At 40.5% G+C, this 16,283-nt stretch overlaps 1 protein-coding gene across 4 annotated transcripts in view; it reads left to right on the top strand.

The window, feature by feature from the left end:
- LOC139630080 (receptor-type tyrosine-protein phosphatase gamma-like) overlaps positions 1 to 16,283 on the top strand; it is a 454,916-nt gene that overhangs the window by 351,110 nt on the left and 87,523 nt on the right. For all 4 annotated transcript variants that reach the window (XM_071493181.1, XM_071493178.1, XM_071493179.1 and 1 more), the window contains one exon: positions 1,750 to 1,816. In XM_071493181.1, the coding sequence (XP_071349282.1) occupies positions 1,750 to 1,816 (67 nt within the window). The remainder of the gene's footprint in view (positions 1 to 1,749; positions 1,817 to 16,283) is intronic.

The raw sequence follows: 16,283 nt of genomic DNA, 5'->3' as shown, positions 1-16,283 counted from the left end.
ATTTAGTTTTAATTGTTGTTGTCGCTGGTGTAGCTACTGGCATTAGAATTAGCAGTAGCTCTGACTATTAATACGTGTCAAAAGTCCGAAGTGCACCAGTGGTGTATGACACTATTCAAAAAAGGGTGTGTGATTTTATTTCAGTCAACACAAATGCAGTGTGGGTGGTCATGCTGCTTAGCAACAGAACATACTGTCCTATTTGTAATGTTAATGCCAGTTAAAGTACCATTTTAGGATCTGTTGATCCTATGATTGACACTTACATCTCATGTGAGCCTTTCCGCGGGAGGCTTGTACAGCTGTTCCTGTGTACACAGAAAAAGTCACACATGAACCATTATACTGTATCTCAATGACCCAAAATGTTAACATCATAATTATTAACTACAGTGTGTGGTTAGCTGTAGCTGTTGGCTCTTTGGGTTTGGAATAATGTGAAATAATACACAAACAAAACAAGTAATTCACATTCATTACATTATATTATTTGTAAGGTTTATTTTCTGCTGCACATGATGAGCAGTTTCAAGGTAGGGAACTCAAATGTTTCAACTGTTTCAAAGCTCCAAGCTCTGAAAAATGAAATTTTAAAAACTCAACAGCAGAGACAAACTCTGGGTTCTTCTAAATAATCCAGACCTTGCTGCTGTCAGTTAGAAAAAGGTTCTCTGTGAAACCTGTTGACAACAGAGCACTGACAGTGAAGCCAAACACAACCTGAAAAACTGATGCATCTGTAGGAAACAGTGAAATTGACTTTATACGCTATTTTTCCTGCTAGTGTTAAACATGTAAAAAGCAAGTGGACAACATTACTGTGCCCTGCTGTCTCTGTTAACTGTCCGTCTTGCTTGTCGCCCCACATTGTTCTTAATAACAGTGATTTTCTGCCATTTTAACAGCACGTCATTCAAAGGGATCTCATCCAGCCGCTTCTTCCTAGGAGACACACTCACACAAATCCGAATATAAACAGAAAACAGACATGTGTCCATTAAACTTGTCCACCTTTTGTGGTCTGATGGATTTGTTTTCGACAACCCACGTCACTGTGACTTGGTTTAGAATAACACGAAGCAACGGAACAGGTTGCCTTTCTTTGCATTTTAACAGATACATCACCGCAGAGGTGGCAGATCAGATTGAGTGCTTTGGAAGAGACTTGTGTTTCTCTGTGCTTGGTTTTATTGATTCTCAGCCACCATGACAACAATGATGCTCTAATTGAAGACAATGAAAATGCATGTGTTACTGTGACATCACACACACTCCGAGTTCATATGGAGAGGGCCTTTGAGATCTTGTTGATTGCTGCTGTTTGTTTCTCCTAATTACGCTGCACTTTTGTTTTCTCAGTACCTCGTCTGCGTTTTTTGACTTTTTCCTCCCCCTTTGTCACTTTTATCACCCTTTTCTTTCCCCTGATTTAACCTCAATGTTTTTTTTTCTATCTTTTTGTGATGAATTAAAACACATGCTAATGCTTCTAACTATATGTGTGGTTCATATAAGTCTAGATAAGTGGACAATTATGGGACTGAGTCACTGCAGTAGCAGAGGGTGCAAAATACAGCAGGTAGTTCAACAGAAAGAAACAAAACTGAATAAAAGAGAACAGTTGGTGTTGGTCATATGGTTGCGATGTCCAATAAATACAAATAATTTACATCCTACTTTCTATGAGTAATAATGCTATTGTGACGATCACTGTATCTTACAGCAGATCTTTCTTTTTGTGTTCCACAGGTGGGAGGGAAGGACAATCCTGCTGTCGAACCCATAATCCATGGCCTGAAGGGAGTGGTGCATCATGGTAAGGGGCAGTCCCAGTGAGCTTGAGTTTTGTGAATGTGTATACATTAACCAAGCATTAGCATCCAAGGTTTTAACCTCTTTTAGCTCATTGTTATTTGTTCTCCAGCCCACACATATGCTGCAGGATAAATGTGTGGGCTGTATGAGGAGCTTATTTCATTTCTGCGTCCACATTTCAACAGTGCTGAAATATATACAGTACATATACATATACCTTACTAAGGCACTTCTTTCCTTTAATTTGCGATCCATCTGTGTGTGTGCTTGTGTATACATACACATTCTGTGTTCAAATGTGGAGGTTAAAAGAAGATTGTCCCCTCTGCAGTACAAAAATTCAACTCACTGTATGCACTGTTTCATCCAGAAGGCCAGTTTTTGCAGCAGTTGATCTAGGAAGCTTTGACTTCATTTACATTGTACATCATTGCACATCTGAGGAACCACTGCTCTCTAACGACCAGCTTCCAGAACTGTGAGGACTTCAGATTCATTCAGTTTAACTGATTCAGTTCAATTTGTTGCTGCATTTATCTGCAAACTATCACAGCAGAACAATATTCCCGCCCCAGTCGATGATATATAAAAAAAAAATCCAGATCTAAGTCCAGATCATCTCAAGAAACTGATGAGGCAGAATATCTGAACTGTAAATTTGCTTAGGTCATTTCCTCATTGTACTCGGGAGGTGGAATTAGCATAGTAAATTAGCACTGTTAACTGAGGCCTTATCACTGTGAGCTATGGTGGCATAATGTCCAGTTTTTAATTTTCTTATTGACTGCTACAACCCAGAGCTCCCAAGGAAAAGGAATAGTGGGTGAAAGCTCCTTAATCAAGAACAGAAAGAGTCTCAGCTAGAAAAAGTGTTTGCCATCTGTTTTTTAAGGGAGTACTGTAGTAGTAAGTTGCCCAAACTTTTCACATGCAAGAATTACTACTTATTTATTTTTGGCTGGAAACTAAAAGTGAAATCAGCTGATACTAGATTGAAACCAGATGAAACCCGGTGACACTAGATTGAAACTAGCTGAGACTAGACTGAAACCAGATGAGCCTATACTGAAACCTGCTGATACTAAACTGAAACCTGCTGATACTAGAATGAAACCAGCTGAAACTAGACTGAAACCAGATGACACTAGACTGAAAAAAGCTAGCACTAGGCTGAAACCAAATGACAATAGACTGAGACTAGACTGAAACCTGCTGATACTTGACTGAAATCATCTGACACTAGACTGAAACCAAATGACACTAGACTGAAACCAGATGAGACTATATTGAAACCAGATGACACTAGACCAAAAAACAAATCAATTAAATCTTCTCTCCTTCAGTTGGGCAACAGTTTTCAACTACATTCTCAATTTAACACATTGACCATACGCAGTCCAGCCACATACTAGGTTTAGACCTGGTCTGGTTTCTGTTATTGCAGCTCTCCCAGATCCCCAAAATAGTGATGGTGCTGTGTTGTGTTTGGAAGGAAACTCACTGTCTTTTAATATAATTACCAAAGTCATGGTTATTGAGCAGGGATGTATTCAGTCGCTGTTGGTTGGATGGTTAATGGCAAGAATGGTTAATATTCCAGGTGAGGGAAGCAGAGGCATGATGGGGGCATTAGTGTGTTTGAGATATTGAAAAAAATTCAGTTAGCGGTTAAGGTGACATTAATGAGGGTATGAGTTGTGAACTAGTGGGTCTGGTATTTTTAAACACCAGCCATCACCAAGATCACTCATGAACTGTTTGATTGGTGGTTTTGTGCATGAATTGTTAGTTCTGTCTAATGACTGTATTGAAACCTCCTGCAGTTGTTGGTGAGTCAGACAGATTTGAGAGAGAGGTGAAAAAGGTAAGAAAGAAGGATGAGTCATCATGATTTGGATGATTGGGTTGTTTTGTTGTGTATAATAACGAAAGCGTCCATCATATTTTATATATTTGCATATATCTGCTTGTAATTTGTTTATGTGGTTGATTACTTGAAGTGTTTTTGCTTGTGAATAAAATCCCTGGATGTTCCAAGTTTCAAATTTAAGTGAATTCATGGTGACAGGACGGGGGAGTTTGCTGTTTGAAAGAACACTGGGAGTAGAATAAAAAACAAAATACACAAATATAAACTTCAAGTGAAAAGGTTCCTGGTGAAGGTACGTGTTAAGCATCGCTGGGTAAACAGAGAAATTAAAGGGATGATGGTGGGGGAGGTGGGGCATCAGAAAGCCAGGGTGTTATTTCTTGTCATAGTAGAGGTTGCCATCGATGTACAACTTATCAGCTGGGATAATTGCTTTTTTTCCTTGCATGTTGTGTTTTCTAATTGGGAGTAGTGTTTTGTGTCTGTCCATCATTTATCAGGGGAATGTTGTTGAATACTGTTAAGTCTATAGTTTGTGCCTTTCAGTTGTACGTCTGCCATGACATACCAGTGTTCGAACTGAGCCACTACGGGTCATGGGTGTTTGTGGGTTAATGTCCTTTACACTGTTTCGTGAGAGCTTAAAGTGAGTTGTCTTAAATTCCTGTATTAACTGTTCTGAGTTGTTGTCATGTGTTCACTGTTGGATACTGGAAAAAACAAAGTTTTCTCTCTAATGTTGTGTGATTGTAGATTGAGTGTGGTTTCTTTGCTGTCCTTGTCGTTGAATTCCAAGCTTTCACATAGTTTCTGGAAATTCCTTATGAAGCACTTCAACAAGCGCTATTCTTGCATCAAGTCCGGAGAGTTTTTTTGTCAGATGAAAATAAAATGAAAAAGCATGATTTGGGCTTAGTCCTTGCTGCGGCGGCCTGGATTCGAGTCTGGCCTATGACACTTTGCTATGTTTCATTCTCTCTCTCTCTCGCTCGCTCTCTCTCTCTCTGTCCAATTTCACATCTCTCCCTCACTATGACTGTAATAAAGGGAAAAGTCTGAAAAAAATACCATAGAAAAGAAACATACTCTGTCTCTTCTAACTTTCTCTCTGAGTGATCATTTCACAGTAAATGTTATGTGTTTAGTGATTTTGTCAGACAATGCTGCAGTTATAAAATCAGGATTTGACCATAGGTGGTCCAGACACATACTAGGCTTTGACCTACTCTTGTGATTTTGGGAAAGTCACATTTAAGTTTAGCAGTGACACCATTTTTGTAGCCTGTCAAAACTGTAGCTCCTTCAGCTGCAGTACTGATGAGGCTCCTGCACAGGAAGGCATCACTGAAGCAGCAGAAATCACACTGGCATCAGTGCCCTCTTTAGATCCAGTCAGATCTAGACAAAGGTTATCTACATCTCCATCTCCAGTAGCATCACATCAAATGAATATGATCATGTACACAAGGTCAAAGACCATGCTTTCATCAACTGTAGAAACTGGAGAAACTTTCTCCAGAGAGAAACAGCCATTTTGTCGCAATGGCCAAAGATGTTTCAGACTGGTAGTCAACCCTGTTGTGCATTACTCACATTCTATCCCAGAGAGCAAAATGAAACTTCTGGCCCAAAATATGCCTGGGTGCTTGGTCCAAGTCTGGCTCATATACTTCCACATCTGGGCAGATCCCAGCTGTTATCCTCCAGTGTCTGCCTGCCGCAAGATTTTCTGTGTGCATTGGATGTGGAAGTAGCATGTGACAGTCATACTGTATGTGGGCCAGATTTGGGCCACGGAACTGGGCGTATGTGGGGCCAGGAATAAACAAGCATGGATTTATTTTGCTACCTAAGTATTATTCTACTGAAAGGCCTCAGTAGGCTACTGTTTATAATTAAGACACTTAACTAACTATCTTTATGCTGCCCTGTACAGAAAACAAACACACACATAATTTTACAAGTCACACTCTGAATGGATATTTAATCTCCAATAAATAACAGAAATCTCATCAGAAGTGCTACCGTTCTCTCTGACAGACTAATTAGACTAGTGGATGTGCAACCAGCACTTTAATACTTCATTCATCTCCATAATTCATTGCAGTTATTAAAAATACCATTTGCATTGATAGGTGGCATATATATTTATGTGCTGTGTCCTTTCTTTCTCACCTGCTGCTGGTCTCTCCTCCGTCTTCCTGTTCTCCTGATCCATTCCTTAATGCTGTTTCCTTAATACAGCAACAATCATCTTTAATTGTCTGCTCATTCTTATACCTACGTGACAATTAAAATCACTTTCAAATATATACAACCATTTCTCCACCTCACTTCATTTTCACAGCTTGCACTCACTCTGTTTTTAGCACCAAAGAGGTGCTGAATGTCTCCTCCCGTCCTCTCACTCATGTTGAATCTAATCATAAAACATGATCACAAAAATAGATAGCTATCAAACAGACATAGAAACAGGACTATTCATCCAGTTACAGTGAGGTAGTTAATAATGTATCCCTACTGTTCTGAAACAGGCATGTTGGTGTCGTAAATATGAATGAAATCCAGATGTTTAGGCCTATTATTAGCGTGCCGCAAAGAAGCTGTCATAGACACACGTTAGCTAACTTAGCTCACAGTGGCCAACTAGCTGACATATTTTAAAGTAAGGAACAGTTAGTAAAACATTCAGCAACACTCCTTTATTTTATGTCATGTAGAAAATAATGCACTAATAAAACAGTCAGCACAATCCAGTGTAAAACTACAGATTCCAGTGGTAGTTTTTTTGTGTCCGTGCTGCTGTTGCACACTGCTACATTAGCTAGATGGCTAACTACTCACACAGTCTGTCTATTGGCTTTCTGCAATGCTGTCACTCACTGCAAGCTGTGGTGCTTTTAAGGTGGCTCACCTTGAGAGTGGAAACAGATTTACACACACTCATTTCACTCTCTCGCTCAAATCTGTTTTATAATGACTACATTATAAGATTGGTATGGGGGATTTAATAGAAAAATCATTCTCGATAAATATTTATGAATTTCCATATTTATTTATAATAAAAAAAAAAAAAACATCCCACGACCCCCAAAAATAATCTTGCAACCCCCGAGGGCGTCTTGACCCCTGGGTTGAGAACTACTGGTTTAGATAATCTGGGAAAAACTTGTTGTGCTCAGAACTTATCTGATAACCTGTCGTCTTGCCAGATCAACCATCTTCCCAACTCTTAAAAATGACTTTTTGAGTATAATGTACAAGAAAAATGATCTTTGCACACAGATAGTCTGCATCAGAGAATAAATGACAAGTCTGAGGGGTCTTACACACCAAATCAATCTGCTGATGTTGACTGGTGACCATCACTGCAGCAGGACAACTGGGAGCCAGTGCTATGTGTGATGTTAATGAACAAGGTCACTGTTGAGGCTGAAACATGGATTTGATGTTGTTCTCTGCACTACAGAGAAAAGATTCAAAGAAAACCTTAGTGAGATAATCATCTGATGTGTATTTTTACCAAACTTTAATTGTAGGGTACACCAGCTTTTATTGCACTCCTCATCAACAAGTCTCATCCTTTTGCATCATTTAGTGCCTCGTATCACATCACAGTATTTTCACACAATAAATTAGGACTTCTGGGATGATTCAGGGTTTTGTGTTTTTTCTTCACATAACAAATTAGAGGGTTTTACATTGTTTTTTGTTGGAACTGTATGCCCACAGTCAAAAACAGTTGTCTCATGAACACAGCCCTGAAGTTCATCCCTGTCATGATCAAAACATTTATCCTAAAGCAATGTTCTGTCCTGCCCCCACCCGCAATGGGCCCCGCTTGCCTTGCAACAACAGAGCAGCTTCAGAGTGAATTTTGAGAGCTTCGCCATACACAAATAAAACTTTGATAAAACCCCACCGCATGATACTTGCACTTTATCTCCTGCTCAGCTGTCTTGGAAAAACTCCTCTGCCTCCATAATTCATCTAACACAAAGACCATTCAAGTTCAATCAAGGCCACGCTCCCGTCTCTCCCACAGGGAAGGTGGTTGGCTAATTTTCTCTGTCTCCACCAGTGTTACTCTATGGAGCAGTGGGTGGTTAAATTTTTCACAGCACTCTCCTCTCTTGTTGCCGGGCTTGTCTGGCGGACATGCACCACAGGTCTGACTCTGCTGTCTTTGTACCTCATGCCTTGTTGCATTTTACATGAAATCTCACTGGAACAAATGCCCTCTGACTAGCTAGCCAGCGAGTGGCTCCATGCCATCCCTGTGAAATCAGCCTGGTAAAAAAAGCAGAGTCTGATTTACATAGCAGACTCATGAAAGGCTTCAGCAGTGAAGAGAGGAGGCCACTGTCTACGCAGAGCTTGCAGGGGCTTTGGAGGTAGATGCAAAGACTGATAATGATGTGGTGGGATGATGTGAAAGACAAGAGGTGGCAGCGAGGAGGAGGACGAGCTCAGTGATAGCTCTCTCATGCTCTTGTGCTTTTCATTTGAATGTTTCCTGTAGTGCTTCTATGTAGAGATGTTATCATCACTACTGCAGAGATCATCATCATTACAGCGAAAGAGTCAAACACATCTGGAACACTCAGAGGTGTTAGAAGATAAAACACATCACACTGCATGCTGCTGCCTAGGTGTATATCTCTTTGTTAACACCATAGATGTGATGTTACAGATACCAGAACATGGAACACATCACATGATACCAATTCCTAGTCAACAGAAATTACTGAATATATAATGTATTCAATTTAGCCAAGTCCCAATATCAAAGACCAAAGTATTATATGTTCCAAAGAACATACAGTATAATGTAACATGAGCAAAAGATAATAACATACAAAATGTATCAAAGCTCTATCCCGTCTAAAGGTAGATGTCCATGTGTTTTTTGATTATAAAGCAGGTCTAGGTTCTATATTAATACTGTGAAAGTATCAAAGCCTCAGTCCACAGAGAAATGCACACAGCCTGTATTCAGACACTGAGCCTTAAAACCAGCTGTCAGGACTTCTGGGACTTTGTGATGTCACAACAAAGCAGTCACCGCCCTGAGCCACGCCCCAAGCCCCCCCTTCAGATAAAACACTGGAAAAGAGTAAAATATGGACCTTTAAAGAATTTATAATTGTATTAATTATATCAACAAGTCCTATGAACTAAAAGATAGCCATGAGCCAATATTTGATAATATTGAATATCAAGAATTTTCCCTCCATATGCCATATTTTTCATAAATTTGAAAAAAGAAATTGTTTTTCATATAATTTTGTATTATTAAAATACAACAATATAATTATATCACAACACCCAAACACACACAAAAAGAAAAAAGATCATATAAGTGATATTTGGGCCCGACATGATATTAAATTTCAAATATTGCCCAAACCTACTAAATGTCAAAATACAATGTTTAATACAAAAACAAAACAAAACGAAAAATAATAAAATTACAATGCCTGTCAAACTAACATACACAGTATGAGTGGTTTCTGAGGTAAATACACTTATGTAATATTCATGATGTGAGTGAAAAATTATGCTTTTCCTTCTTCTTTGCATCCTAATTATTTCTTGCATTTCATTGTTATCAACATCATTATCATCCACAGCAAATCCTCTGGAGATTTTATGCCAATCTGCCCATTAGATAATAGTGACATGATGTGTTTCCTAAAGGAAATATCACATTCAAAATACAGAGAGTTCCTCCTCAATGAACATTAATGTTGATGCCAAATTTCTCTGTTGTCTGAAGTTGTTGAGATTCAGAAAAAGAAAAACCGAGGAAGTTGCTCTCAAAGAAAAGGATGAGAAGTATGTTCAGAGACAGAGTCAGGGCACATGAGGTACATTCTGAGGAGAGTTTTACCATCTCATCTCATCTCATCTCATCTCATCTCATCTCATCTCTTCCAAAACAGCAGGCCTCTCAAGAGTTATTCTCACATCAATATAATGCACAGCACAGCTGGAGATGAGGTGTTGTTAAGATGCAGTGCACTGCAGCAGAAGTCTGCACTGACCAAAACAAAGCTTGTGAACAAATAACTCAGAAAGCCTGCATGCCAAGTCCAAAATGATGGTCTTAGAAAGTCTTGGCATCGCTCACGACCATTAGGCCAAAACTGCTCAATTATCCACTAAAATTAAGATAGAGGCTTTAAAGAAAATCTTCCAAAAGGAGGACAGATAAATAGATAAATAAAGAGTCTGCCCCAAATCCTATAGAGGAGAGGATGAAAAAGGAGCTTAACATGCGAGAACCGTGCAACAAAGCCGCATCAGATTGGCTGTGAAAGATGGCGCTTGGAAAGATAGAAAGATAAAAGAGGGAAATGAACACAGAATTTATCTTCTTTGAATTCCTATAGAAGTACCACAGAGCAGACATGGCACCTCAAATCAGGGGAAAGCACCATAAGCCATGTACAGTGCATCCGGAAAGTAGCCTTATTCCAAAGTGGATTAAATTCATTTTTTACCTCAAAATTCTACACACAAGGGTGTGTAACCCCAACCCCATAATGACAAAGTGAAAAAAGTTTGCTTGAAACTTCTGCAAATTTATTAAAAATAAAAAACTAAAATATAACATGTACATAAGTATTCACAGCCTTTGCTCAATGCTTTGTTGAAGCACCTCTGGCAGCAATTACAGCCTCAAGTCTTTTTGAGTATGGTGCTACAAGCTTGCCACACCTATTTTTGGGCAGTTTCCCCCATTCTTCTTTGCAGAACCTCTCGAGCTCCATCAGGTTGGATGGGGAGCGTCGGTGCACAGCCATTTTCAGATCTCTCCAGAGATGTTCAATCGGGTTCAAGTCTGGGCTCTGGCTGGGCCACTCAAGGACATTCACACAGTTGTCCCGAAGCCACCCCTTTGTTATCTTGGCTGTGTGCTGAGGGTCGTTGTCCTGTTGGAAGATGGACCTTCGCCCCAGTCCGAGGTCCAGAGCGCTCTGGAGCAGGTTATCATCAAGGATGTCTCTGTACATTGCTGCATTCATCTTTCCCTCCACCCTGACTAGTCTCCCAGTTCCTGCTGCTGAAAAACATCCCCACAGCATGATGCTGCCACCACCATGCTTCACTGTAGGGATGGTACTGGCCAGGTGATGAGCGGTGCCTGGTTTCCTCCAGACATGACGCTTGGCATTCAGGCCAAAGAGTTCAAGCTTTGTTTCACCAGACCAGAGAATTTTGTTTCTCATGGTCTGAGAGTCCTTCAGGTGCCTTTTGGCAAACTCCAGGTGGGCTGTCATGTGCCTTTTACTGAGGAGTGGCTTCCGTCTGGCCACTCTACCATACAGGCCTGATTGGTGGATTGCTGCAGAAATGGTTGTCCTTCTGGAAGGTTCTCCTCTCTCCACAGAGCAATGCTGGAGCACTGTCAGAGTGACCATCTGGTTCTTGGTCACCTCCCTGACTAAGGCCCTTCTGCCCCGATCGCTCAGATTGGCCGGGCAGCCAGCTCCTGGAAGAGTCCTGGTGGTTCCAAACGTCTTCCATTTACAGATGATGGAGGCCACTGTGCTCATTGGGACCTGCAATGCTGCAGGAATGTTTCTGTACCCTTCCCCAGATCTGTGCTTCGATACAATCCTGTCTCGGAGGTCTACAGACAATTCCTTGGACTTCATGGCTTGGTTTGTGCTCTGACATGTACTGTCAACTATGGGACCTTATATAGACAGGTGTGTGCCTTCACAAATCAGGTCCAATCAACTGAATTTACCACCGGTGGACTCCAATCAAGTTGTAGAAACATCTGAAGGATGATCAGTGGAAACAGGATGCACCTGAGCTCAATTTTGAGTGTCATGGCAAAGGCTGTGAATACTTATGTACAAGTGATTTTTCTTTTTTGTTATTTATTTTTAATATATTTGCAAAAATTTCAAGCAAACTTTTTTCACTTTGTCATTATGGGGTATTGTGTGTAGAATTTTGAGGTAAAAAATGAATTTAATCCATTTTGGAATAAGGCTGTAACATAAGAAAATGTGGAAAAAGTGAAGCGCTGTGAATACTTTCCGGATGCATTGTACACCCTATAAAAATTAATTGCCAATCAGGGTCGCAGAGTACCAAGTCAGCGGAGACTGTGTGCAGTGAGTGAGATAGTGAATTAATGGACTTGTAATTTGTGCTGGAGGAAGCTGAGGAAGAAGGGCTTCATTTCAACACTGGGACATGAGAGCAGCAGGAGCACTGACACTCAACTAGATAAACAGAGGAAATGACACAGTGCTGACACAGAGGGGTGTGCAGGCTAAATATACAGCTCTGCGCTGCGCTCGCTGTCTCTCTGTGCCCTCTGCTGTACTGGACTACAAATGCTGGACTTCTCCAGACTTCTTGGACTATAATCCTCTAAAATCTGTTGACACTTGCCAGCTTGTTTTTTTTTTTTTTTTGTAACTCTGACTGGTTAAGATTGAAACACAGTTTATTTGGTTCTTCTGTGATGGTTCATAGGAAGACTTGGTTCCAGCCACCTGTCATTGATGTCATATCCTCTCTGCTCATGTGTCAGTGTTGTGTTTGTCTGACAGAAGCTCAAACTGACTTTGATCCAGTTTGAAGTCTCATGTTTCAGATCCTCTTTCTCCACCTTGGTGCTTTTCAGCTCTGTGTTTGAACCAGATGAAGGATTTTAGTCGTCGGACGTCTGGATCTGAAGTTATCAGAGAAACAAGCTGAGGAAATGTTAGACGGCTCAGCTCCAGCCAATTAGAGACGTCCTCTGTCACTGAAGGGCGTCGACCAATCAGTGACTTTAAATGTGAAACAGTTTGAGTCAGTGTTTTTACTGGTTCTGATCAGCTGCTCTGTTTGTTGTGGAGAGGAGGAGACTGTGGAGAATTCAGCTCCAGGTCAAAACCTCCAAATTAACAGGGAAATAATTGAAACAAGTAGTCTCAGCTGCTAAACTTTCGATGTGCAGCTCAGTATACGTTTAGTGTGTGTGGCTGTATATGTGTGTGGTCTGAAAGGAAATAACGAGGAATCCATATTATTATTAACTTGTCTCTGTGTTAACACATTGCTGTCATGTTACTGAATTCACAACAATAGGGTGGTAGGCTGGTAAGCTGAGTGTCCTACAGTAACACACTGCTAGCGTAAGTTGACAGAGTACAGTGAATGTGAACTCAACTAGTGTGCTAGCTGCTAGCAACAATGAACTTGATCTAGATTAACTAACACATCGTGTTCACACTTACTTATCAACAGAGACGCAAGTTCAGCACAGTTCAGCACACAACACAGACCATATATAAAGAAGTTCAAACAGGACACAAACTACTCATTCTGCAAAATGCCATGGCTAATACAGCAACACTGAGAAACATTGTTCATGTACCACTCAAATTAATTCAGACATTACCATCGAAGGCTTTACAATAGGAAAACACAATAAAAAAACTTTAAAATGTGCCATACAATGCTAGTAAATCCACACAATAAATTTCAACATTTACCATCTGTTAATAAGAATGGAGAGGCAGGCACCAGCTCCGTGTTCTGCAGTAAAAATCCACTTATCAATGCAGAATACAAAGTTCTCGTCTATGCATTAAATGCCACCTCATTTCATGTGCAAATGAGGCAATCTAGCTGCAGTGCAGATAAATGAGTCCCTGCTTCTTTTATTCTAGAAACCACCCTTGAACACTCCAGGATTTTGAACTGAAATATCTCATCTTTTTTTTCCTGACCATTGCAGAAGGCCTGCTTTCTCCACACTGCAGCACAGCTCAGAAATGAAGGAAACGGCAGTTATGACTCTACTGTATTTACACTCTTTCATCATAGATGCTTAACAGTGCTCATGGCAACACAGAGGCAAACAAACATCTAATTCATCCTGATACCGCCGCTTATTTTAGGCTACTAACAGGGGCTGTTTGATATGGAATATTAATCATTTTCAGCCATGCATGAAATCATAATTCACCCCCAGATAAGGTCAAACAGAAGAACCACATGTTGTTTTAATCATATCTTTCACACTATTTTTATTTAGGAGGCATTGTCATCAAACTGGCTTTGGCAGGCAGGCGCTCTGTGCTTAAGCGATTTTATGAACATGTGAAAATAAAAATGCAAATGCAGAGCAGAGTGCTGGTGTGTGACGCCTTCACATGTGGTGCTTCTCTGCTGGTCAGAGGAGAATAAACGTAACAAGATCGCCACAGAGACAGAGCAAAGTGGGAGGTAGTGCATTTCTACGCTTCTGCCTCACTCAGTTTAGGAAGTTAACATTTTTGTAAATATTATGATGGGCAGAAAGGATTAAATTAAAGAGTGTTAATGGGACTTTTTGTTGAGGAAAGAAAAGTGTTTAGGGATTCAGTGGGTTACTTTTTTGTTGAGAACATTTCGCAGGGCGTCAGATGAAGTGTTATTGCAGTGGGACAGATGCTGCTCACAATGTTCTCACACAACAGACCTCACGTTTTTGGTGCTCACTTATTTTCTTTCAATTATAATTTAACACTCTGAATATCGTGCATCTGTCTCTTTCCTGGGATTGAAATTATTGTGTGCTGAAGAAAACATGATGACCAGGAGTTCAGATGTCACGGGCACAAGTATTTATTGTGACCCGACGCTCTGTGGAGAAAGTGATGAGCAGTACAATGACAGCAAGTGAACCACAGTAGAGCCACACACAAGTTTTGAAGATGTCTGACAGTGGGTGTATTTTCCCAGGTATCACAAGGTTGCAACAATTTCCTGCACCAAACTCCAAATAAGGCCAAACGTTATTCTTAAACCAGTGTTTCTCACACTTTTTCAGACCAAGCACCACTGAGCCACTAAAATTAAACTCACTGACCACCTAACTCCACAAACATCCCCAAAACCAATAAAGCCTACTACTTCAATATTATTGTGGCAAGCTTGCACAGAAGAATGTCACCATAGACAGAGTGGACAATGAAGAGAAATAGGAAAACTGTTTGTGGACCCCTGAGAAAGGCTGTTTTAAACATACTGTATATGCCTGAAGATGCTATTGCACAGTAAAATCTGCATTGTGCTGTGCTCTTACCTAATTCATGTGACAGGTATCTTGTCCTTTCCCCTACTTCACTCATCCTTGACAAGCACTGGGTTTGGCTGGATTCTCTAAGTTTATGCTCTTCTCTTCATCCTTATTTATAAGACCTTGGTTACTGTAGCAACAGAGGATGAAAGCGGTGTCAGTAACCTATTGTATAACACAGTGAAGGTCTGTAGGCCTGAACTCTGGGACAATAAGTGAGGCCTAGGAAAACAAGATGAGCACTGGAGGTGAGAAGAATCTCTTTCATATTTCCTGCTTGAAAAAGGTTTAACTGCAGATGGACAGGTGGAGGAGCTGACTGAGTCTCTCAGTATGACTCGTTTGACTCCAGGTACGATTCACTCTGCTTTTCATGCGTTTCCCCTGATACAAACTCAAACGTGTGTTTCCTGTTACCACAGCCTCACTTTCACACACTCTTTTCAGTTTGTGATGACTTTGCTCAGAATAAAGCAAATGGAACCCATGATGTCACCTTTTGGACATCATCATCTGGGCCAAGTGCGGTGCTCTTTCTCCGAACATATCGCCAATGTGACCATTAGCCACCTTCAGTTATGGCTGCTGTGTGACTGTGTGCTGACAGACTTATTTGGGAAACCATCCACACCACTATTGTGTCTTTGAACCCTTAACATTAAGTGCTTTGCATCATGTCTTCCACACTGGTTTATTTTAACCACGGTCATCTCATAACCTTTACTCAGTTCCTGAGCTTTCAGTTGTAGTCCAGGTTCTTTCTCAGTGGGTGAAATTTGTTTAGCTGCCATGGAGATACTTCAGTTGTTATTAAGGTTACCCTCAGTCACTGCTTGGTTAAGCTTGGGAAAGGAAAAGGAAACTAACATGGATTGTTAGAAAAAGACTAGCAAAATGTAGTTTTTAGTGTCAAAGTCAAGAACTTTTAGTTGAATACAACCTTTGCCTTGAGTGGAAGACAGGATAAAGAGCACATATATTACACATAACTCAGAAATTCTCATGTGCCTCTGTAATAAAATCAAGACTGACTCCACTGGGGATAAGGCAGCTCCTTGTAAACCTGCAGCCTCTCCCACAAGGCTTCATAATTACATTTAAAAAAGGTCTTTCTTAGTTTCCAGATATTTTTAGCAAAACATCTGCTAAAATCTTTTATCTTTAAGCAAAACAAGTTATTTGCAGCAGGAAATATAATAATGCTGTTCACATGACCATGAAGCACGCGAGAACCAAAGGATATTTACCAAAGGAAAATGTTGCACCCCTGATTTGCCAACCACCTCACTGATGAGAGACGGCGAGGTATATATCTGTTTATGTGTCTCAGCAAAAGGTTAGAATCTTAGCATTTGTGTGAACGTATGCATAAATAGTAAGAGAACTACCAAGTGTGCAACTGTCGTGCGACTGAGACAGTAAAGAGAAGCAGAGTGTGCCAACTACTTAACCAGAACAGAAGGAAGGGAGGGAGAGATGTGTGTGTGGTGTGTATGTGTGTGTTCCCCACAGTCAGTG

This window comes from Trachinotus anak, unplaced genomic scaffold (assembly GCF_046630095.1).
Source record: "Trachinotus anak isolate AG129_WGS33_773 ecotype Australia unplaced genomic scaffold, CSIRO_AGI_Tana_v1 ptg000013l, whole genome shotgun sequence".
NCBI lineage: Eukaryota > Metazoa > Chordata > Actinopteri > Carangiformes > Carangidae > Trachinotus > Trachinotus anak.
The sequence above is the reverse complement of the archived record's forward strand: the minus strand, read 5'-3'. Positions and strand labels throughout refer to the sequence as shown.